At 39.3% G+C, this 25,807-nt stretch overlaps 1 protein-coding gene across 2 annotated transcripts; it reads left to right on the forward strand.

Annotated features, from left to right (window-relative positions):
- Positions 1 to 18,991: 18,991 nt before the first annotated feature.
- msh6 (mutS homolog 6 (E. coli)) lies at positions 18,992 to 25,752 on the forward strand (the record flags this gene model as incomplete). Of its 2 annotated transcripts, none has more annotated exons than XM_079249464.1 (10): positions 18,992 to 19,335; positions 20,137 to 20,342; positions 20,461 to 20,636; positions 20,789 to 23,357; positions 23,825 to 24,108; positions 24,225 to 24,342; positions 24,429 to 24,518; positions 24,635 to 24,789; positions 25,374 to 25,573; positions 25,671 to 25,752. In XM_079249464.1, exons 1-10 carry the CDS (start codon positions 19,073 to 19,075, stop codon positions 25,750 to 25,752), a joined length of 4,143 nt encoding a protein of 1,380 aa, XP_079105590.1. In that variant the 5' UTR covers positions 18,992 to 19,072. The 2 variants fall into 2 exon arrangements, with proteins under 2 accessions (XP_079105590.1, XP_079105591.1); XM_079249465.1 differs by having other exon boundaries at positions 20,140 to 20,342.
- Positions 25,753 to 25,807: the final 55 nt, after the last annotated feature.

Raw genomic sequence — 25,807 nt, forward strand, 5'->3', positions numbered from 1 at the left:
GTCTTTCCAGAGCAGGCCTGATGGGAATTAATACATGTTTCCCTTTGTATAAACTTTTTAACTTTTGTTTGTGATTTTGTTTTACAACCTTGCAATCCAAAGTGGATATTTTCACTTCCTAAAATAAATGAGTAGACCTCTTTAAACCATCTCATAAGAAACCATGCAAAGGATTAGTAAAATTGTGGTGAATAGTTTGATACACAATTATTTCAGAAAATTCAGTGAACATTCAATATATTCAAGCAACACTACACAGAGGATACAAAGCTGCAGAACTGGCAAGAAGAGAAACATTCAGCTAGTCTTCATTTTGTCACTTTGATCGCAAATATATTATATCAATTATCATGTAAGATCTCAACAAATTTCTTAGAAAAAAATGGGCTCCTGTTGACACCCTCTAGAAGCTGTTTGGTTGTATTCATAAAATCTGATTGAACAGTATGTTAACAGTAGTTCTTTGTACGACTTTAATAAATGAATTTCCTTCAGCCCTATCCCACTAGAACACACATGGCTTGCAGAGAGGACCATGAAACAGCTTGGCTCTTCAGTAATGGCTTGATCAGGATGTAAGGCATAAAGGAGGACCTGTAATTGCATTCATTATTGAGATGAGCCTGATCTCAGCAAATTATGCTGAAAAACAGCATACATTATTTCACCGTGCAGTCTGTGTAGAGGAAATGTGGCACGATGTCCGAGCTCAGCAGTAATTTTATGTTTTGAAGTCTTGTTTCTCTTGCGCGGACAGACAGGAATCAGTCACTGAAGCAGCAAATACCCGCTGCTTCACCACCACAACTGATAGGCTAATGTCTGCTGGAATACTAGCACATGAGTGTGCTTATACAAAAATGTGACAAACATCTAACTACAGCCGCACCTTAATTTATAAAAGTTTTAAAAATTGAAAGAAATCCTTTATTGTATTTTTTCTTACTTTTCCAGCTTATCAGACACACAAATAAGCCTCTGTGTCACACCTCTGTATGCTCAGTGTGAACAGCGAGCTTATTCCACAGGGAGAAGAGACTGCAGTCAAACCTCCGGCTGCAGGCTGAAGTGTTTCTTCTGGGTTTCTGCTGGTGTCACACACATATGCCTCATTTCTTTCACTGCGGCACTGAATCCCAGTCGTTTGTCAAGAACCTTTCACACGCCTTCTCTGCCACTCATCTGTTGATCTAGTGCTGTAAACGAAAACCAAAATATTTAATGTCTCTCTGTAGATATTATTTATTAAATCACCACTTTTATTAACATTCAGATAAAATATGATTTCTGTTTATTGAACATTGTCACAGCAGATTAACTGAGAAGCTTGTTATTGTCATTGTCATTGTTTATCCCAGTCAATTTAGATAACTTCTCAATCAGGCTCTTGGAAAGTGACAGATATTAATACAGTTTTCAACAAAAAGATTTTAAAAAATTGTGGAAAGGGATAACTGAAGGCTATGTAGTCTTCAAGAGTATTACATGTCATAAGCTGTTATTTTGATGCATTTTGTATGACATCAGAATATACCTAAAAACAAGGTTTTCATGGCAATGAACTGCTCCTACCATCCCACACAATGCATAATAAAAACTAACATTATCAAGTAGAGCATGTTCCAAAAGCTAACACAAATAGCTGCACTATATTGTAAGAGGGTTTTGTTGCGTCATTAAAATAAATGTAGGCTGTTTATTTAAAGTCAATCTAAAATTCGCCATCTGGGTTCTGTGACCAGTGTCTGCTCCACCAAATGTGTTTCATCTGCAGCTAAAAATTCAACCCTGCCAAAATAAACCACTTTGCTAAAAATCTCAGAGCCCAGTTATTTTAGACAACTCTCTCTTTTGAAAAACAAGAAAAGAAGAAACTCCACTTATGAAAAAGAGTTGGAACAGTTTTCATGATGCAACAAAAAGCGGATGCAGTCATTTGCAAATCATTTTAATGGTACATTTTCTTTTTACTGAATTGTTGAAAGATGAGTCATGGAAACAAAGAAGACTGAAAAAGCAGTGCGCTGTAGAAGGAAAATCCCTGGTGGAATATCTCACAACTAATTGGGTTAATTAGCAGCAAGTAACAAAAGCAAGTACAAAAAGAGCATCTTACAAGCTGATAAAGAAGTCCGTAGGAAATGATGAACACTCTGAAAAAGACTGTATCATGAAAAGTGTGGCATTTAAGAAAGTTTCCAAAAACAAAAAACAAACTGGAATGAAATCAGTGGAGAAAGCATGAACATAATAAATTCATCAAAATTAAAAAAGGATTTTTTTTTCCAAATAGTTCTCCAATCAATAAAAGAAAATCAGAAATGTCAGGCGGATTCAGAAAGGCTTTCAGAAAACAGTAAAAATATGCTTGTGTTTGCGACCAACTACAGTGACCAACACAACTACATTGGTTAAGGTCTGAACTCACAACATCCTCTCTACTTCCAAAATGTAGAAATACTGAGATACTGTGATGATTCAGACAATGAGGAGTGTTGTCCTCCTGGATGGACTTACGTTCCAGATTCTGCATGTATGGGATTCCAACTGGCTTCATAAGCTCTTTCAGATATATCTATCTATATCTATAAATTAGAGGCCAAAATCTGTGACTGCCACAAGCCCAGGAACTCTTAAATCTCAAAACAAAAGTCAAATCCAACAGGAGAATATTACAGAGGATTTTGACAGTTTTTTGGTGTGCACTACCCACCGAAGCACGATCGTTACAGCTCTATCTTGTTGTAAAGGTTTCCAATTATGTACAATACAACATCAACTGGTATTATTAAAAGGGCGGAAACTATTCTACACACAAAATCTCTTACTTAATGTGCTAAGTTCCCATTTTAAGAAATTATCTTAAAAAAAAGTCACTGACTCAGCTGACCTGATCTGCTGATTTGTGACCTCTGAGTCCATTTTCTAAGGATTTTAGTCTGCACAAGGGCTCCAGTGATGCTAGAAGGTCAGCTTCATTATAAGGTTAGAAACAATGAAAGACCAACAAACAATCGGGAGGTAAAAACTGGTGTGAAATGATCACTTACTTTTGTAATTGTTGAAAGTCTAGCAGCTGAGTTTTATACAATCTAAGAACAGCTAATTGAGGGAAAAGGGAAAAGGGATGATGAAATTATTATATTAATTTAACACAGTGTTTCTCAATTCCGGTCCTCAGGCCCCCCCTGCCCTGCATGTTTTATAGGAAACCCTATCTTAAAACACCTGAATGGAATAAAGGGATTGTTAACAGGAAAAGAAACTTTCTGACTCAGGTGTTTTGGAGAAGGAGCATGTCTAAAACATGCAGGGCAGGGGGGCCTGAGGACTGCAGAGAAACACTGGTTTAACACAACCTGGAATGAGAGATTCAAATGATTAGCAAATTATTATATTCATATTCTATGAAAGCTGTACAGCTTCAAAATATATTAACAGTAATATCTGTTCTCTATACCATTTAGTCCAGTTAAGTGTTGCAGAAAAGTTGGAAACTATCCCAGCAATCACTCAGGTACACTGTGGACAGGTGGACAGTCCACAGCAGGGCCAACACAGGAGGACAAACAACCATTCATGTTCACAATAATTCCTAAGGACAATTTAGAGTGATCAATGAACCTTATATGCATGCCTTTGGACGGTGGGAGGAAGCTGGAGTAGCCGGAGAGAACCCAGGCATACACGAGGAGAACATGCAAACTTCACACAGACACGCCACTATTCAAACCTCCCCCCAGCCAAAGCCAGAACCAGCGACCTTGCCGTGAGGCCACAAGGCAAACCACTACTCCACTGTGCATAATAAGAATAATAATTACATCTCCAAGTCTTTCATTATGATATTCATGGAGCAACATTTAGCCACATAAGGGACCCCTTTTAACCTTTAACACTTTTTCACCTTTCTGTTTGGAAAGTGCTGAACTTTAATGGTGTCTGAAGAGACCATGAGCATATCTGAATTAAAGTAGAGCATGAAAATCAAAAGCCACACTGGAAATGGATCATTTACATATGGAGGATCTGAGCAGTCTAAATGATGAAGCAATTACCTATAACATCAGCTCTTTCAATTACCGCAGGAGGGAAGGGAGAAGGAAAGACGGGGTCAACAGATAAGGGAAATTCACCAGTTCAGCTAATGGGTTTTAATATGATCCCTTCTGTTGATAAGAAAAGAGTGATGTTTACTGTCACAGAAGTTCTTCATTGTCCACTTGGGTAGTCAAGTCATGAAAATGCTTTAAAATATATTAAAACTTCTTTTCCTCTGTTAATCTAAGAGGAATTTTAGAACTATTTGAAGCAACATTTACCTTTACAGTTTGAATATAAAAATAAATATAGATTAAAAAGTATACTTCTGTTTTTTCTATTATAACTTTTCACAGAAGTTTTACCTGTATTTTTTCATGTGCATTTTGTGAACTTCTATGTGAAGTTTGTTCATGTACTATCAAAGTTGTACACTAAGTTTGGTATTCTAATGACACACTTCTCCATATTCACAGGTCCAGAGAAAGTGTGCAAAGACTCATGGGAAATAGATATTCAGAAGAATTTGAACTTTTTGTGATTATTATCATCTGAATTTAAGTTATGTGTTTTACTGTCATGTTTATATTTAAACAATTTTGTTGGGATGTTTATTGGTATATGAATGTTAAAATCAGAATGAGTATAAAAGGCAGTACAGGAAGTCATAACAACCACTACCTTTACTACACTTATATTACTATTAGATGACCGGAACAGTAAACAGAGGTAGACTATCTAATGATGTTAAGACATGTGATTTCACTGGAAAAATTGTAATACTTCATCTGGGATAATTTAAATTTAACCATTTGTTACTAATTCGATAAAATGGTTTATTTTAGTTAAAATATTCTTTTTTTGGTTCAGTGTCATATTCCATGAATGTAAAAGCACCTTTACATTCATTTTGCGTTTAGATTAGTATCCATAGATGCATGTAATGTGGAAGTACACAATTAACTGTAAAATGTTCAGATAATTTTCTTCCAGAACATTCCCTGTTTTGTTTTGTTTTTTTCTTACAGTGCAAGACCTTGAAACTACAAGTGAAACTAATGCCTGTTTCAAAATGTTCTCATTGCAGAATAACACATAGCCTGACATTTTCACATTGACAAGGGATTTGTTTGAAAATTTCCTGTGACTTTCCTGTGACTTGAATTGAGTGAAAATGAAGAGATGAGTGGAATCCTGTTGCCTCTGAATAGGTGCAGCGTTTGAGAATTGCAGGGCAAAGGGGAACTTTTTCAGTTTTGGTAGATTCCTGCTGGTTTCTTATAATGTTAAGTGGAGGCATTTAGAAGAGACCTCTTAAATATATTTTAAAGCAGCTGCAGACAATATTGATCTATTTACTGATTGATGATTTGACAAATATGAGTACAGTCAAAAGTTATAGAAAGATAATGCTATGAGCTCAACTCAATTAAGCATTTTAAATTATGTAATTTTATATTAGGCATAAGAATGAGTAGCTCTCAGTACGGCTTCAAGCCCTGTTTAGCGCAATAAAAAGAAATTTCTTACTCATGCTTCAATAAACAAATGTCCAGAATAAAGATGGGGGGGGGGGGGGTTATGGATTAGATTTTATTTGATCCATTATTCATTCACTCCAACTTCATTCTTGGTCATGGTGCTACATGGTGCCACAGCTGCCCTGGGGCAGCCAGGCAGGCAGACGGAAATATGGCAGCCACTGTGCACAACAGCCTCTCCGACCGCCAATTTACTGCCACCTAATTTCAACCAGAACAAATAGTCATAACATGTAAAACTTGAATTTACATAGTTCTTCATTTGTTAATTGTTGTTCAAACTTAATTATATATATTACTTCTAATTGCTCAATTACATGTTGTTACAATTAAAACAAATCAGCACAGACATTCACAGCTCTATTTAAAATAACAATTTCAAGCCACTGTGAACTGAAATCCTACCTACTGCCATTTGGAGTAAAGTTTATTAATTCTTACTGCTCCCATAGCAGCATTAACCTGTATTTTTTAAGCATTGGTACTGCACACCTAGAGGTGATTTAGGCCTTTCCAGTTGCAAGCACAGCAGAAAGTAGTGGTTAGTCTACAATTCTAGTTTTTTGCCACAAGATGCAGCTCTGCAGGTATCAACAAGACAGGATGGAGTTCACCTACACAGTCTGTGCTGGACCACAGGTTTTAATGAGCATGACTTTCTGAGAACATTTTTCATTATTTTTGATTGGATCATGGCCAGATTGGGAATACTTGGAGTGAGCTGCCAGCTACGATGCAGACTGGTAAAACTGATATGACATGTAACTTTTTATCCATGAGCTGCTCTTCCTCTCAGTTTCCGAGTCTTATTGCGATGCAGTTAGAGTAGAGAAATGTGTGGTTTTGAAGCTCATTGCAGGGCTGCACCCACTACTCGCTTACTCTGATTGACACCTGGGAAAACACCAACAGCATGTCTATGGGAGTAATGAGTGAATTGAAAATTAAACTTCATCATAGTGAGAATTGTTTCCTTAAAAAGGAAACAACTCTTTGTTCAAGTCTCACAACTGTCATACATGTCTGTTTTATTTGAGAAGCTTTTTCAAGCACTTGTACTCTCTGAAAATGCTCAAAATTCTCGAAATAATTTGATTATTTTATCTTTTATCAAACAAAATGAATGAATTTTCGGTAAATAAATTGATCAGTCATAGACTTGTATTCCCAAAAGTTAAGGAAATGATAATTAATTAAATTTAACTTGAAATTAATTAACTTAAACTTGAACTTTTTTCAAAAGTTAAACTAAAATCACTCCATTTGAGTTTACATTTTTATATGAATAAAGGTTAATGTGACACTGACTGCAATTCAACTGAATCATTTTAATTATAAGCGTTAATGTTAAACCCAAAAAAAACAGCAGAAATAGCCGCACCACCATTGCTGAAGTGGAATGTGCCTCTCAAAGCAGAAAAGATATGAAATGGACTATTTTCTTGACAATATACAGAACGTCTGGAATGACTTGTTTATGTCTTGGCTGTTCGAACTATAGCAGAAAACTGTAATTGTGGTATTAAAATGAAAACAAAGATCACAGACATCCACTTCATGGAGGAGCTGGTGTCTGTGACCATCTCTGTGACACAGTTGGGGGGGGCGGGGGCAACAGTGGCTGATGCTGTTTCTGCTCATGTAGGTGTGTTTGCAGACATCCAGACAGACAGAGAGTGTAGTGGAAATTTCATATTGTGTCTTGCTGTGTGTGGCATTTCATGTTACATGTATTAACATATATGCTACTCAAAATGTTATTCCTTATGCATTAGTTCACTCTTTATGGTAACTGTATGGTAAACAGTTCTCTCTGAGCGCATTTCTAAGCTGAGGCCAGGTTGACCTTAGTTACTTTCTTAAGGAACATTATGTTTAGCAATTATCTGCTTTTCTTCTTTATTAACGTAGAGTACGTTACTTAGGATGACAAGCCTTTAGCTATGAAAACCTGCTCAGATAGAGGGTGTTTATTACAAGAAGAGGGACTCTGTCTGCTAAGAGAGACCAGATAGTCTGAAGTTCTTATCTGTTTTCAGATCAGAATCCTCCAGACTTCAGCTCAATCAAACTTCTGAACAATTCCTCCAATTGCAGTTGTAATGCTTGTTAATTTTTCACTCTTTGTTCAATAAACTTTGTTAATCATTTTCACTCCTGTCCAGACTCCTCATACTTTCATGGTTCAAAATTTTTTAGCAACAAGAGCAAAAGAACTGCTGTTGATCTGATGATACTTCCCATCTAGCTGAACATATCAATGGATAACTTTTGTTATGTTAGTTAATGCTAATGAACTAAGAGATAACAGGCTGCAGTAAATGTATTTTATATATCATTGTGAGATGTAACATTGTTTGATTTTATCAGTGCAACTTAGTGATCAGAAATCAAAATTATTCATCAGTGACACACACAGATCACCTACATGATGCCCTGCAGCCTAAACGAGTTGTAACAAAGCTATGATAAATGTCTGACAACAGAAAAAATAATCAACCTTTGCAAAAAAGGAAACAATTTCTTTGCCAGCTTAATCCATTAAACAAGATTTGCATTTTATATTTGAATGCAGATTACCAGTTATTAAGAGCAGTTTCTGTCAGATGCTTCACAGTTTACAATGATCCACTGGATGTCGAAATAATATAAAAAATAGAATAACTTTGAGATCTTCAGATAAGATAAACCTATCAATAACTGACCGCTACTAACTAACTAACATAGTCAGAACAGATATTTATTTATTTAATTTATTTCTATTGTCCATGTTGACAGATACAAGAAATTACGACTGGCCATCTCAGTAATGAAGACTCGCAAAATGGCGCGACACAAAACAGCTGCCAAATTTACCTATAAAGAAAATCAAAATGACCCGTTTTGATTGAACTGATATTTATAAAAGTAAATGAATTATACACTCACATTAAAGCTTGTGCACTGAGCGGATTTTACTCGGTCAAGAGGAAGCCATCACATTGAAATAGGCTGCAAATGAACGTGTTTAAATAGCTTTTGAATTGCAAATCAGTGTGCACAATGTTAGTACATGTCAAGTGGAGCAGAAATAGCAGAGATGATGAAGAAATATTTTTTTTTAAAAAAACCCTACTTTTTTTTTTTTTTTTTTTTTTTTTTTGGGATGGCCAGTTTCAAAGACTTTATTTCTGGATATTTGATTGGTGTTGGTGCTTGAAAGAACACAATTTATTATGTTTAAGAAAGTAAAATTCATCTAATTATAACAAATTGCCTAAAACAGCAACAATTTGAAACATATCCCTTGTTTCTTTTTATATTTCACCTCCCCAGTTAATTCACAAATGCCTCATTTCCTTCTCTGTAAAGAAAAAGATACTGCAGTTGCCATTAAATCTGCTGACTGCACAATCACTCTGCTATCAGTAGCTGCCTTTGCCTCAATTTTCCCAGGAGCAGCTAAATTAATATGAGAATGAACCTTACACATTGATGGTATTTCAATAAGGTGCATCGGGGGGAACGAGCTGAGAGCTGAGCTGCAGAGTGGTAAGTGTTAGTTATTTGTTATAGTCTGTTTTCTTGTATGAGAATAAACTCTGTCATCTTAAAATCTGTCTTATGTGGATGTAAAGTAGCTGGAACAACAAAGAGAAAACCTATGTATAGCTGATGACCCTGCAAGTTGAAAGACAGAGAGGAATAAAAGCCAAGAGAAAGAAGAGAGGGGCTGAGCTTAATTTGATGCTGTTTATCTCTCTATACAGTCTCAGCACTGCTTTGGGAATTATTCTCCTCATGAGCTTGTTGCGCACTCCTCATTATCCTTAAGGAACCCCATAGAGCTCCCCATCCTAACAGCAGCAATACTGGAATGGTTGGAGGGGAATTAGACCCACAGGAAGAACAAAAAAAGTAGATAAAGCAATCAATAAATAAAAATATTGTAGAGGGTACCACAGTGGAGAAGCAACCCATTACAAGGAAAGAGAAATAAGGACAAAGAGGGACGTTTCATCGCCTTTCTTGCTTTTTCAAAATTCACAAGAAAGATGTTGCAAACGAGATTTTTAAATTCAGAAAAAAATCTATGATGCTACTTCAGCAGCACTATTTTAACAAACATCCTTATTTTACTCCAAAGCAATAAATGAGCTCTGGATCCTACATCCTGGTAGTGTCTTAAATGAACAGCATGCATTTTGTATTCTCAGCTGTAGAGCCAGCAGTAACATCTTATTAAGATAGATAAGAGCATTATAATAGTTGGTGCAGGCCAGTCTATACACGCCTTTGTTTTCTAATATGTTGAACCAAAGCTGCACATGAAATGTAAGATTTTTAAAACAAAGATTTTCAAGGCAGTTTGTTTCTTGATGCTAAAATTCTCCCAAAATGACAAATACAGTTAAAATATACTCTGTCAAGGCTGCACAATGCAGCTTTGCAATTTGGTTGTCTGAAGAGGCAGCAGATGATGATGATCGTGGACAACATCTCGTCATCCAGAAACACTGCATGACCTGCATATTTTGTTGACTGGCAGAGATGGAAACGATGAAGCGAGCCAAGTTCATGCCACATCGCGCTGTTCGGCATATTTCTGTCGTGTAGTAAAAGAAATCTTGTCCTCTCATCAAGCCTCACATTGAGCTCTTAACTCTTAACCTGCATCTTTCCATAGTGTGGGAAGGAACAACGCTCATATTTTGCAGCCCATATGTAGGTTTTAGGACTATGAAGTGGGTGTATTCTTGCTCATAACTTTTGCCTGGAGCAGCCTGAAGACTGTGAGGGCCAAAGCACTGAGGGCAGAAAAAAAAGATGCATTTACTCAAAGCAGCACCTTTTAGACTTGTTGTCCATTTAATTTCATAAAATGCTCGACACAGCGTAGACAAGCTTGCAAAAATGTCTCATCCAAAAAGAGTGTGCTTGGAATATAAATACTTTATGAGTCTGGTGTGCGCTGCTCTCGGTGGTCCAAAAGGGTGAGAGGTGAGGAGATGGTTGACATTATAAAACGCTGTTCAACACTTGGAACAGAAGCTGACTGTGTCTGCCCTCGCTGCTCTGTTGCATCAGTGCAGTCAGATTGCTTACATGCAAACAGCTGCTGTGGAAAGAACAGGTCTCACAAGAGCACAGAATAAAGCAGTACTCTAAAATGAGGAATTAATTAGCTATAAATAAATGGATCAGTGCATTTTCAATTTGTCTATTTTGTTCCTTTCACCCTGCTTTGTACATCACAAAGAGATTTAATGCACCCAAAATCTATGTTAACCGGACATAATCTGGCATCTCTCTTCCTGTTTATCAGACTTAATGCTGCATTCAGTATATTCAAATCCTTGCATATATAATATGCATATTATTCGTCCTGTTTGATCTCATATAAAAAATAAACTAATTTTAAAGGCTTACTGATTTCCATCAAACAGGGGTCCTGGAAATCATCCATTATGATAATTGGTGTTGCTACTTTCTAACACTAAGAACATAGCTGCAGCTTAAAAATGTAGATTCACCTTCCAGCAAAATCTCACACGCAGACACATAATTAGTAACAAGCACGGAAATGTGGTGCAAACACTAACAGCTTGCATTTCCTGAAATAATTTAACAAAAAACATTCCCCAGCATTAGCAACGATAAGTGACATTTTACACAAGGCACAAAACAAGTTCATAAAACGTTTCCAGAGAAAATATTTTATTGTGTCACAGAAAGCAAACAGGTGAAGTTAAATGAGAAAACTAAAGAAAAATTGTTTTTCTGCTTCATGGTCTTCCTCTGTTTCGCATATTGCCTCACTGGGGTGCTTCTCTTTATATTGCGGTCACTCTTAATCTTAGCAAACACCTGGATTTTTCTTTCAATGACGAGCCACAAATTATGTTGTTGTGAGAAAGCCCTTGTTGGCTTTAAGAGATTTGTGTCCCTGTTAATTAGCTGTCTGATCAGACTGCTGTTTCCTGGAGAGCAGAAAGTCATTAAGCTAAGCGACAAAGAATTCCTGTGTTTTCTCTTGACTGTAAAACATCTCTAATTGTGCACCACTTTAAACATAATTAACTGCATTAATCCTGCTGAAATAAACTAATAATTGTGGGTTTTTGATAACTAGGGGATAAACTTGCCAAGAGATTACCTGCATGTCAAATAAAAACGTTCTGTATCCTGCTATGACAGCTTCTAGGATAAGTTATTGCTTATCAAGTACGCTAGTTGTGCATTTGATCTCACTGGACTGAAACATAACTGCTTGTTACAGCTCCATCTTAATCAGATGCTTTAAATCACCCACACACCATATGCCAAAAAGTCAGATGTGAGTGGGTGTTTGCTTGTTTTAAATATGTAAGGCTGCCCTTATTTTCTGCTGGTTATTGGAGTCATTATTTACACTTTGACAGTTACATGAACATATGTGGCTAAGCATCTTAGTATACCACAATGTGAACAGTTAGACCCTATTATTACTGCTGAAAATTTTTGCTGACTGAAGGACATTGAATATATGCTGATTCTTTATAAGCTCTGGCAACTCACTCCTTATTTTGCTCCTATTGATTAAACAGTGTGTTGCAGCAGAACATGTTACATAACACACAGATCCATATATAAATGTACTGTAAATAAATTCAACTATTAATGAGACACAATGATGTGCAAATACTGCACTGAATGTCTTTAAAAAGACAATTGTGATACATGTAAAAACTACACTTGAAGTTAAAATGAGCAAAGTCTTTATAGTTTATAGTATAACGTCTGCTGTTTTTTATGAAGTTTTCTAGTATTTTGCTGCGCTCTGCTGGTGGTGAGTGACAAGTGGAGATTAGAGGAAGCATATTTCTGGAATCTGTAAATCTGTACCTGAAACATTAATCTTCACTTAGTGATGCACCGATACTTATATCAGTATTGGTATCAGCTCAATACCAAACATGTGCACTCATACTGGTAATAATAAAAGTGTACCGATACCACAACTGATTCCCGATATCACACAAGCCAGCACAGATGTGTTTGATGACACGCTTTGGACATGTTTTCAAAGGAAATAAGTGACTTGAATGTTAAAATGGGACATTTTTTGTAACACTAAAAGCTAGATCTTTGTTTCAAAACCACACATTTATAGTTGTATTTAGGTGAAATCTGCCAAATCCAAATAAAACTTGTTGAAATTGTTAGATCTGTATGTTAACTTCAGAAAGGATGGGTAATTTAATACAACCTAATGAAATCTTACCCAGTTGTAGCAGCAATAATAACCATAGTCACAAAATTGTTCACATAAACAGATTTGGTATTGGTGAATATTGGTTTATATCTGAAGATATTCAGATATCGGTAACGGATCGGAACTCCCAAAAGTGGATAGGTGCATCCCTATCTTCACTGACAAATGAGTCTTTCATTTTGTATATCCACAGTTTCTACCATCCTTTCTACACCTAAATTTTCCAGTTTTGTAATGAACCTGGATGTCATTACTTTAGCTTTCAGTGCTACAGTGAGAAACCTTGGAGTAATATTTGACTCGGACCTGTCCTTTGGTCCACATATTAAGCAGGTTACTAAAACAGCCTTCTTTCATTTACGTAATATAGCCAAAATTAGGGACATTCTGTCTCGGAGTGATGCAGAAAAACTGGTTCACGCTTTTGTTACTTCGAGACTAGATTACTGTAACTCTCTATTACTGGGCTGTCCTAAATATGCCCTGAAAACCCTTCAGCTGATCCAGAATTCTGCAGCCAGAGTCCTGACCAGAACCAGCATGAGAGATCATATTTCTCCAGTTTTAGCCTCTCTTCATTGGCTGCCTGTTGAATCTAGAATAGAATTTGAAATCCTTCTCCTTACATATAAAGCCCTCCACAGCCAGGCACCACTATATATCAAAGACCTCATAGTTCCTTATATACCAAGCAGAGTACTTCGTTCGCAGACTGCAGGCTTACTTGTGGTTCCTAGAGTCTCAAAGAGCCGAGCAGGAGGCAGAGCCTTTGGTTATCAGGCCCCTCTCCCAGTTAGTGTTAGGGAAGCAGACACCCTCCCCACCTTTAAGACTAGGCTGAAGACTAATCTTTTTGATAAGTCCTATAACTAGGGATGGTTAGCGTCCCTTAGTTATGCTGCTATAGGTTTAGACTGCTGAGGGACATTTCCTGATACAATGAGCTTCTTTCTCTCTCTCTTTATCCCCCCCAATAACAGTGTTGCATCATTAACATGTAGCAGTTCCTGTTGTCTGTTGTCTTTCTGTCCTCTTCCCCCCACACAGCAGAGGCAGATGGCTGCCAGTCCTTGAGCCGGGTTCTGCCGGAGGTTTCCTTCCTGTTAAAAGGGAGTTTTTTCCTTCCCACTGTTGCCAGTGTGCTTGCTCAGGATGGGAGATTGAGTTGGACTCAACTCAATCTGTTGGTTTCCTTATATAGGCTATTATGAATTGGCCTTCATTATGTTTTCCCCTCTGTCTGTAAAGCGTCTTGAGATGGCATTGCCGTGATTTGACGCTATATAAATAAAGTTGAATTGAATTGAATTGAATTGAATTGAGGGGCTGCACGGTGGCGCAGTGGTTAGCACTGTGGCCTCACAGGAAGAAGGTCGCTGGTTCGATCCTTGGCTGGTTTGGTCAGTGGCCTTTCTGTGTGGAGTTTGCATGTTCTCCCTGTGTATGCGTGGGTTCTCTCCAGGTACTCTGGCTTCCTCCCACCATCCAAAGACATGCATGATAGGTTAATTGGTCACCTAGGAGTGAGTGTGGTTGTTCGTCTCTCTGTGTGTGGCCCTGCAATGGACTGGCGAGCTGTCCAGGGTGTACCCTGCCTGTCGCCCAAAGCCGGCTGGGATAGGCTCCAGCTTCCCCGCGACCCTGAATTGGAATAAGCGGTTCGGAAAATGAATGAATGAATGAATTGAATTTACTGCATTAATGTCATAGCAGGGGGGCCTGCTATGACATTGGTTAGTGTGGGCCTACCTATGGATAAAGATCTAAATGATTATAAATCCCATATCACTTGATAAACAAAATTCTTTTAACTAAGTAACCCCCTTTTTTGTATTCAGACATTGTTATAATCAGGATAAAATCACGTTATAAAAAGATCAATATGCAGGAGAAGGCGAAGAATTCCAAAGCTTGCCACCAAAGATATCTGCCATGATAAACCCACTGAATCTTATCACAGCGGGGAGCAAAAACTCTGGCTAATTTCTGGAGAGGTTCTTCGTCTGATCATATCACCTTTTTCCACATCACTGGTTGAAAGTGTTGGTGTTAATGCAATGGACACAAATAAACTCTCAAAAGTACATTAGAGTTTCTTTTTAAAAAAATCTATCTCCGCTCTTCAACCCTATGATTAAATTATTTTCCTTGTAAGATGTCCACATATGGTTTTCTGTACCTCAGTATGATCAAATCCAGTGTTTACATTCTCAGTCACTACACTTTAATCAAGCACAAACAGCACTATATTAGTGACTGTTATTCCAACAAGAGTAAACATGAACACTATTTTACACGCAACTCTGATTTAAATATCAGTAAATTAGCCATTTCTTAAACCTCCGGTCATATTGTCCTAATAAAAAGCCAACTTTTAAAGATCTTTTAATTTTGTCATTTGGACACTAAATCCATATTAATTTTAATACCACAGAGGATATCTGGATATCAATTTTCCAGCTGAAGGGAACTTCTTTGGATTGATTCATGGTGATCGTAAACTAATCTAATTGTGTTTATCCTATAATCTAACAGTAACTGTTCTTAGGGTCATATCATCAATCCAGGATCATATCATCATGTACACTGTAATAAAAAATGTCTCAGACGTTATTTTAGTATCACACTGGACATGTTGAGAAACAGGCTGTGAAACAAATCATAAATTCTTTCACTGATTTCCATTTTCTAAGTAGTCTAAGTGTTGATGGCTGCTTGACTCCTGAATTTTCCAGTTTTGACCAGAATTAACATCAAAGCCATAAAATAACACTTCCACTTGACTATCCTTGCAGTCAAGCCAGCACACGTGTGTGCCCCACTGAGCTGACTTAAAATGATTAAAATGTCTGACATCAGAAAGTCATATTTATTGATACTTCTGAGTTAAATTCAAATACAGCACTTTAACTTTGGTTTTTGCTATTATCGTTTTATTATGCATTTAACTGCACATGCAGTACACAACCCTTTGGAGGAAAAAATCTTAGATGATTGTAATTCACTACAGACAGCAAAATTTTCAATGACAAGGACAATGAGATGGGGTTTTTTTTGTTAAAATTTTCACTTACTTTTGGAGAAACATATTCAAATATTTTTGTACATTTAAATCTATGAAAGGATCAGCTTCCAATAAATACAAGGCTAATTGTAAGAGCTTGAGTAAAGGTTTTTCTTGGTCACTTCTCATTCAGAAGGCCCGTTTAGTTGTAAGGGAACATTCAGGTATTCTCCTGTGTTGTGTCATGTATTCCTAAAGTGGTTGTTTGACCACTCCTCTGTAAAGGTCTGAACTACCCCTCACAGTGGTGGACTGCATGATGCCACTCAGAAGTTTTTTTTTTTCAAACTACAAAAGATCCAAACACAAACTATGTGGTGTTGTTTATTTAATGCTTATAAGCTGTAAGTGCCAACTAAAACTAAATGAGCCTTTCAGGCGTGATAAAACGTCTTCAAAAACCAAGAAACTGAAGTTCAGTTGCTTGGATGTCTGAGAATCTACACAGCAATTCAAGGATAGTTTAATATTAAAGTGGAACTATTATGTGCCTTTCAGGCTAATTTATTTTTATTTCTGAGACCAGAAGGGATTGATCGAGTTATTGTCACAAATCGCTTTATTTACTTCAGACCGACCCTCTCCGTAGGCTGTCAAATCAGCCTGTGGGCAAAACGAGTGGATTGAGACTCTTCCGCATTAAGCCCCGCCTCCCGCCACTGCACTACATCGGGAGCGCGCACCGCACCTGCTTTCGCCGTCATTGTAACATCTCATAAACAGAAGGATTAGGCTAAAATAAACTCAAAAAAAAGAAACAAAATACAATGTCAACACATAGCATACAGCCCTACATGTTGGAACCTGAATCAGACCCTGAAAACAAAGTGGAAAACAGCAACCCACAGCAACGAATGCAGCAGGATGTCTCTCTTTGGTAAACTCACCAGCCATCGTTGGAAATAACTTTATCCAACGTTTTCCACCCGCCTGATGTATTTGTACATGCCCTTGTTAACCAGTAGAAGGTAACCAATCACCGAACCTTATGCCCCGGGACGTCACAAGGATTTCCAAGTAGAAAAAACTCTCTAAAACGAAGCGTTTTTAGTCGCCATGGAAACCGAACGGAGCGAGTGCTGGAACTCAAACTCAAACATCCGTTTAGGTGATTAAAAAAAAAAACAGTGCCGTTCACATGTCTGATGAGGATTCAACACTGTAACACTGTAGAAAGCTCAGAAAACTCGAAATAGTATTATTATAATAGCACCCCTTTAAGTATCCTGTGTGCATCAGATATTAAAGGTCTTTCTGCAGGACTGTCTCTGTTGTCATACAGTTACAGACATGCTGCTAAATCATAAACCCACAACCCACAATGCTTATGCATGTCTCTGAAGTTATTTTATGTAACAATCAGTGCAATATGCAGATGTTTTGTATCTTTTAATTGTTATCTCTACATTCATCCTAATCATTCTGCCTCTTTCTTGGAGCTTTGCAGATGAAGACTAGAAGCTTCCTGATGTTATCAGAGGGTATATTATTATTATGACAGGCAACTTGGTTCTGTCTTTTTTTGTGTTGTTTTAGTTTATTTTTTCAATAATTGCAGAAACCATTGTTATTAAACTGAAATATAGGCTTAAATCATTTGATAACAAAAAAAAGTTCATTAAAAAAAAATCTTAGGCTTTTCTTTAACAATTTCAAATGAAAATGGAAAAACCTATTAGATCACTAAAACAGAAATGTATTTCATATTGTATAAATCAGTTGTTTGCCTCGAGCTTTTGGTGTTCACATTGCAGGTTGGTGTATTTGTCGATGTTTGGGTATTTTCTAGCTGCAGAGGTAGTTAGTGGAACAGTTCCGGTCCAGCTGAAGACAGAGTCCAACCTTGCAGTGTTTACACATCCAAGGGGTGCATCTTTTGCAGAGAATGCATGGTTTCCTCCCCAGGCTTGCCTTTTGTCTTTTGCAGGTGTCCTCTCTTTTGATGGTGGAGACAGGAAAGTAGCCTTGACTTGAGAGCTCAGGTGGGCCAGCCACACCAAGCAGCTTAAACATAGCTCCTCCTGGAAAGTCTGTCCTGTCATTGTCTTACGATTCTGACTTACGCTGAGCTCTTTGTGCACAATAAAGCTGTTTGTGACAGCAATATCAAAAGGTAATGAAAAACTCTCACAGGCAATTTCCTTGTTTTTCTATGCACAGAGTTTATTCCCAGCATCTAGTCTGAGGTGTGCACTCCTACCATGTACTTGTGATACTCACCCACAGCTGTGGGTCTGGGGATGGGGACAACACAAATCTGCCCATCTTTTTTCTTCTCCCGCCGCAAGACCGTCTCTCCTGTGTAAACAGAAAGTTTACAGTAGTGGCAATAGAAACCTCTCTGGTGTCCATCCATTTTACAAAGACCCGATCACCATCCTAGATCCACCTGATGGAGCCCGTCTTTATAGTTTCTGTTAAGGGAAATCTCCTGAGTTGTTAGGACACCAGTCCTGCCCTGCCTGTAGGTTCCACATGCCCCAACCCCCCGCAGGCCCAGATAATGGAACAGGAGAGGACTGGTGTAAAAACTGTCACAGTAGACAATTTAGCCACTCCCCAGAGAGTCCTTGTTCACCAGCTGTGTCACCACATCCAATGAAAGAACCTCTCCTGAAAGTGGTTCTTCCCTGTGTACAACTTAAAGTCAAATGTCTATCCCTTCACATCAGCCAGCACAAACAATTTGATCCCACAACTTGTCAGATTGGCTTTTTGTGGCTTCATTGTGAACCCACTCATTACACCAAATATCATCTTATTCACTGAGCTTTGCAGCTTTGGATCTCTTTGACATCTCTCTTTCCAGTATTTACAAATACAGTCTATATGGTGTGTGTGTGTGTGTGTGTGTGTGTGTGGAAGATCCTGATGAATAAAGTTTAATTGAAAAAAAAGAAAAAAAAACTACGATACTGGCGCCAGAGTGTTCGCCAACAACGTGGCCAACAAACAAACCTGTCTTTGCGTCATGTGATATCCATGTTACAGTGTACTCGCATGCAATTGGACGAAGCTTTTGTTCACGCCCACAACCTGTTGTGCGTGTGTTTCCCGCGAACGTCAGGTTTCCTCGCGCCGTTACGCTCAGTAGCTACATGCTAGGTGATGTGGGAAGCAGCAAAGAGACAGCGACATTAAGAGTATCGCAGAAGTACAGTTTAAGTTAAAGCAGGACTTGAATTCGCTGACATGGCGAAGCAAAGCTCGCTTTTCAATTTTTTCACCAAGTCCCCGCCGTCGGTCACCAAACCGAAGCCGAGTCCCTCTCCTGCAGAGGCAGACCTGCCTTCATCCGTGCAGAAATCCAACTCGTCCCCGAAAGAGGAAGCGAAGCAGACACAACAACAGCAGCCAAGTAAAGCCAGCAAAGTTAAGCAGAAAAGTAGCTCCAAGTCTGCAAACGCGGGATTAAAGAAACTGTTTGGTGAAAAGACCCCGCAAACTGAAGACAGGTTAGTTTTGGGGGCGGTGTAATTACTGGAGTAACAGTATAATCGCCGTCTTGTTTTGCTGACCTAATGTATTCACTTGTTTACAAAAAAGCTAGAAACTTTCTCTTATCATGTGTGTGTTAAATTTGCAAGCTGCTTTGCTTCTTAATTGTTCCGGTTAAGTCCTGATGTGAATCCCCGTGCTCGTGCTGGATCCTCGTATTTTCCAAATAGTATTCACTTAGACTTAGTCACTACAAGCCCCTTGAGCATAATGATAATTTACAACTGCAATATTTCATATTAATGAATAAGTACACGAACAAATAATTTACTTTACTGAAGGATAGATGGGATAATTACTTGTAAAAAGCAATTATCCTGATGGTAAATGTCCACCACTGTCACAACATAGACATTTAACTTGCATAAGTCAAGTCTAATGTCACAGTGCTGCAGCACACAACCTGCCTTGTCAACTGCAAAATATAATTTTCCAGGTTAGGCAACCAAATTATAGTTGTTCATGGACTAGTAAGCATTTAAGTAGATTAGAAATAGGCGATTAAAGCTAAATAGTTGATTACACTGTAAGTTTTCAGCAATGATACCTACTCTAGTTTTTGTAACTTGTCATTAGAAATGGGCTATAAGTTTGGAGACATGCAGTAAGCTTTGATACAACAGTCATCAAGGAAGTCAGTAGTAGTAGATATCAGATGCTAATAGTATTTATCATCTCTTGTAGGTTTGTTGTTAATTATTTGTGTCAGTCCAGTGCAACATTTACATCTTGTATGTGGCTTTGCTTGTTGCTTTCAGTAGCTCCACGTGCTTATTCCGTGCTGGTGCTCTTGTGTGGGCAAAACTGGAAGGACACCCCTGGTGGCCATGCATGGTGGTACCCCAACCTGTGACTGGAGAGCAGATGAAGGGGCGCGGTCGGAACCAGCGCATACATGTTCATTTCTTTGATGAACCTCCTACTAGAGGATGGGTTAGCACCAAGTTTATTAGGGAGTATCAAGGTAAGCTTCTACTATTGGGTCATGTTTATGATAATGTTATAAATTCTGATGATGATTAAGCTAGTTTTGGTACCATTGCATGCTCTTAAGAGGAAACGTAATTTTGTATAATCTGCAGGCTCCGATAGCAGCGATGTTAAACCTGGAGGAGTGTTCTTTAGTGGGAAACCTGCAATCCGCAAAGCTATGGAGCTTGCTGATGGAGTAATGTTTGACAGTCCTGAAAAAAGGTTGAAGATGTCACTCTGCATGGATCCATCTGATGAGGAAGAGGATGACGAAGAAGAAATGGAGGTATTAATATACTGATTTATACAGGGGCTCTGAGGTCCGTATCTTGCATTGTTCAACGTCAGCTACATGTTTTTAGTGCAGAGTGCCTGGTAAATGTATGTTAATAATTAGTTACTTTTTAATTCCTTTGTATTTTTTACTTTGAATTTCAGCTCGGCAAGTCAGAGACTGATGAAGAAGTCAGTGATGTGGATGAAAAGAAAAGTGAGGTGGTGAAGCTGTCTAAAGCAAGTCGGCATTCATCTCGTGCTTCAGCAGATCAGGGGAGCAAACCCAAGCGTCGTCGAATTATTGTAGCCTCTGACAGTGACGGATCGGATGAAGAATTCAAGCCTGAACATGCTGCGTCTAGCAGTGAAGAAGATGAGGAAGAGGGAACAGTGAGCAGTGAAGAGAAGGAAGAGAGCACCCAAGAGTCAGAGGCAGAAAGCCCTGTGAAGGCTGTGAAGCGAAAACGCCCTGCAGCGAAGTCTGTAAATGTTAAAGCAAAGATACCAGCTACCCCAACTGCTACACCTAAACGAGCTCCACCAGCAATCACAGCTGATACAAAGTCTCGATTGTCAGCCTTTTCTGCTCCTGACAGCTTTGAGAGCCAGGCAAATGCATCTGGGTCTTCTGGAGGTGCAACAGTTTGGGATCATGAGAAGCTGGAGTGGCTGCAGGACGGCAAGAGGAAAGATGGCAAAAGACGACGGCAGACGGATGAAGACTACGATCCTAGCACTCTATATGTGCCTGAAGATTTTCTGAACAGAAACACTCCAGGTATGCGTCGATGGTGGCAGCTCAAATCTGAGATGTTTGACACGGTGATTTTCTACAAGGTCGGAAAGTTTTATGAGCTCTACCACATGGATGCCGTCACAGGAGTCAATGAGCTGGGACTAACGTTCATGAAGGGAAACTGGGCACACTCTGGTTTTCCAGAGATTGGCTTTTCGCGTTTCTCAGATGTTTTGGTCCAGAAAGGCTACAAAGTGGCTCGTGTGGAGCAGACGGAGACTCCAGAAATGATGGAAGCACGCTGCAAGACCCTGGCTAAGCCCACCAAATTTGACCGTGTAGTGAGGAGAGAAGTGTGTCGCATTATCACACGCGGCACCCAAACCTACAGCGTGTTGGATGGCTGTCCTTCAGAGAGTCAGAGCAAGTTCCTCCTGAGTTTGAAAGAAAAGTCTGAAGAGGAGAGTTCTGGTTGCTCTCGCACCTACGGCGTCTGCTTTGTAGACACCTCTGTGGGATATTTCCACATTGGTCAGTTTCCAGATGACCGTCACTGCTCACGCCTGCGCACCCTGATTGCACACTATTTTCCTGCTGAAGTGCTCTTTGAAAAGGGTAATCCATCCATGGAAACACGCAAAATACTCAAGGCATCTCTGTCCTCTGCACTGCAGGAAGGTCTTAATGCAGGAACGCAGTTCTGGGATGCCCAGAAGACTCTTAAAACTCTCTCAGAAGAGGATTATTTCACTGAAACTGTTGGACAGGAGCAGACGACTGGAAACAGTTTTCTCCCTGCTCTTCTGAAAAAGATGACCTCTGAAAGTGACTCACTGTGCCTAACTCCTAAAGATGGCTATGAACTGGCGCTGTCAGCTTTGGGTGGATGCATATTCTACCTCAAGAAGTGTCTGGTAGATAAAGAACTGCTCTCCATGGCTAACTTTGAAGAATATGTCCCTGTTGATGTTGAGCTGGAGAAAGCTGCGGGACCAACCAGTTTCTTTGCACAGACCCGTCAGCGTATGGTCCTTGATGGTGTGACCCTGTCAAACTTGGAAATCTTTCAGAATGGATCAGGGGGAACAGAGGGGACACTCTTGGAGCGTTTGGACACATGTTGTACTCCATTTGGCAAGAGGCTGCTGAAGCAGTGGCTCTGCGCCCCTCTGTGTAACCCTGCATCCATCAAAGACAGACTGGATGCAGTTGAGGATCTAATGACAGTTCAAGCTCAAGCAACTGAGGTTTCAGATCTGCTGAAGAAGCTCCCAGACCTGGAGCGTCTCCTGAGTAAAATCCACAGCATTGGCACTCCTCTAAAGGGCCAGGACCACCCTGACAGCAGAGCCGTTCTCTATGAGGAGGTCACCTACAGCAAACGCAAGATAGCAGACTTCCTCTCAGCACTGGAAGGTTTCAAAACAATGCAGGAGATTATTTCTGTTCTTGCTACAGTTTCGGGTGAATTTAATTCCACACTGCTGCAACAAATTGTCAGTCTAAAAACTGAAAAAGATGGCCTCTTCCCTGACCTCTCTGCAGAGCTAAAGCGTTGGGAGACAGCTTTTGACCACCAAAAAGCCCGTACTACTGGTGTCATAACCCCAAAAGCTGGCTTTGACCCTGAGTACGACCAAGCTCTTACAGGAATCAAGAACTGTGAGCGAGAGCTGCAGGAATACCTGGAAAGACAGAAGAGGAGACTTGGCTGTAAAAACATGGCCTACTGGGGAACTGGAAGAAACCGCTTTCAGATGGAGGTCCCTGAGAGTGTCGCAGAGAGGAATATTCCTGAGGAGTATGAGGTGAAGTCTACAAAGAAAGGCTGGAAGCGTTATGTGACAAAGGAGACCGAGCAATTGTTCTCCGAGCTGCAAGGATTCGAGGAGAAGCGAGACGCTGCACTGAAAGACTGCATGAGGAGGCTGTTCTACAACTTTGACCAGAACTACAGAGACTGGAAGACTGGGGTGGAATGCATGGCAGTGCTTGGTAATGACCCTCTGTCTTACTCTTTAACATTTGGTTTCCCTCTTGTTCTCATCATGTACTATTGTCTTCAGTATTACTTTTATGAGCTTGCAGTTTTGGGCTTCTGAATGATGGATTTAATGGCAAGCATATACTCTGCCAAACAATGTAATGATATGGCAACAGTGTGTAGATATAATGCAATGATTGTTGACTAATGCTAATAAATGTTAGCCTTGGGTTAGATCAGGAGCTTAGAACTATAATGGTAAAATTGATCTTCAGTGTTCCTTCAAGGGAGAGATGATTGTGTAGTTTATCACTGATCTCTCTTGCTAGAATATGCCTTTCCTACCATTGGGCCATCCTTCAGCCACAGGCTGGTTTTAAAGTAAAGGAGATATAAATACCCTTGGGGGGGGGGGGGGGGGGGGGGGGGTGTAACTTAATAGCCGATTTACTAACCAGTGTCTGTTATTTTTTTCTAGATGTGCTGTTGGCTTTTTCACGTTACAGCCAGGGTGGAGATGGACCAATGACCAGACCACAGGTGGTCCTCCCTGAGGATGACAGCCAGTTTACTCCCTTCATTAATCTCACCGGTTCCCGTCACCCCTGTGTCACCAAGACCTTCTTTGGCGACGACTTCATTCCTAATGACATCATCATTGGCTGCCCTGGAAGCGGTGACAGCAATGAGGTGGAAGGTTATGCCTCTTGTGTTCTTGTCACAGGCCCAAATATGGGTGGAAAGTCTACTCTGATGCGACAGGTGGGCCATTTAAAATATTTTAAAACGGCTCACACTTAAGATGTGTCAAATTTTGTTTCTCAAATGTATTCACATTGGCATTGGTGTTTTTTTTTTTTTCTTTTTTTTTTCTATAGTGTGGACTTGTGATCATTCTAGCTCAACTTGGATGCTACGTTCCAGCGGAGAGTCTCAGCTTCACACCAGTTGACAGGGTCTTTACCCGACTGGGAGCATCAGATCGAATCATGGCTGGTAATACTGCATACACCTATATTACATATTGAGTAATAATCTGATCTGGCACTTGATAACTTACGTCTTTACCATGTCTTGTGTAGGAGAGAGCACCTTCTTTGTGGAGCTGAATGAGACCGCCAGCATTCTGCACCATGCCACTAAACACTCGCTTGTGCTCCTTGATGAATTGGGTGAGTGCGTTTATGAATATTTATTCATACTTGCTGTGGAAATTTAGGCACATCCTCCTGAACACAGTTTTGTTATGGTTGTGCTGTGTTTTTCATTGTGTAATCACATGTTGCAGGAAGGGGCACAGCCACATACGATGGCACAGCAATCGCCAGCGCAGTTGTGAAAGAGCTTGCAGAGAAGATCTGCTGTCGCACACTCTTCTCTACACATTACCACTCTCTGGTCGAGGATTACGCCAACAACCCTGCTGTGCGCTTAGGCCACATGGTGAGTTCAGCGATTTTAATGATGCTAAACACAGACAGACGTTACCTTTATATAAGCTTGATTCTACAGACAATTTTGGCTTCATTATGCTCCATAAACTCATGTCTGCTTTGTAAATTTATGCTTGAATAAATTGCTTTTAACACAGTCATCAAAGTGAAAACCCTAGTTCAAAGTAAATGATAAAGTCAGTATAACTTAAAAAAAAAAATGCAAAAGCTTATATTAAAACTAATTGTGTTACAAAGCAAGAGAATAGGCCTGAGGAGCCGTAACTTGGAGACCAACTTTGAAATGAATTCAGTTGTTTGTGGTCTTAACTAGAGCACAGCTGCTTCCTTGGTGCTCCTCTAACCTCAACTGGCTGTTTTCTGTAACTTCAGCTGAACAATCAAATAAAACTCTTAGAAAATTTGTAGTTTCTCTTAAAAGTAACAATTCAGGTACCTGTGGTTTGTTTATCTCACACGACTTCCTCCTTGTTCTTGGTCCTGAAGTGTGACTGTTTTACTAAAAATGTAGCTGAGTGTATTTTTACTCTGCATCATGAACAGTGCTTTAAGTGTCAATTTGTCCATTTTCAGGCATGCATGGTGGAGAATGAATGTGAGGATCCAAGTCAAGAGACAATCACATTCCTCTACAAGTTCATCAGTGGCGCTTGTCCAAAGAGCTATGGATTTAATGCTGCTCGACTCGCCAGCCTACCAGAGGATGTCATCCAGTCAGGACACAGGAAGGCCAGAGAGTTTGAGAAGAGCACAATCAGCCTTCGACTATTCAAGTAAGTTTAAACATTCATATAGATCACGCAGTACAAAGATCTGAAGTGGTATCGATAGATGCAAAAGCTTGTTCATTAATGTCTTCCTCTTTTACAGGAAGCTCTGCCAGTTTGCTGAAGATGCTACTCTGGACAACACACACTTTGCTTCACTTTTTCAACTTCTCAACACCCTGTAGTTTGTAAACAAACCTGGTTTATTTTGTTATCAGCTTTTGGAAGAAACACTACTGT

Source organism: Telmatherina bonti (genome assembly GCF_933228915.1).
Source record: "Telmatherina bonti genome assembly, chromosome: 11".
Taxonomy (NCBI): domain Eukaryota; kingdom Metazoa; phylum Chordata; class Actinopteri; order Atheriniformes; family Telmatherinidae; genus Telmatherina; species Telmatherina bonti.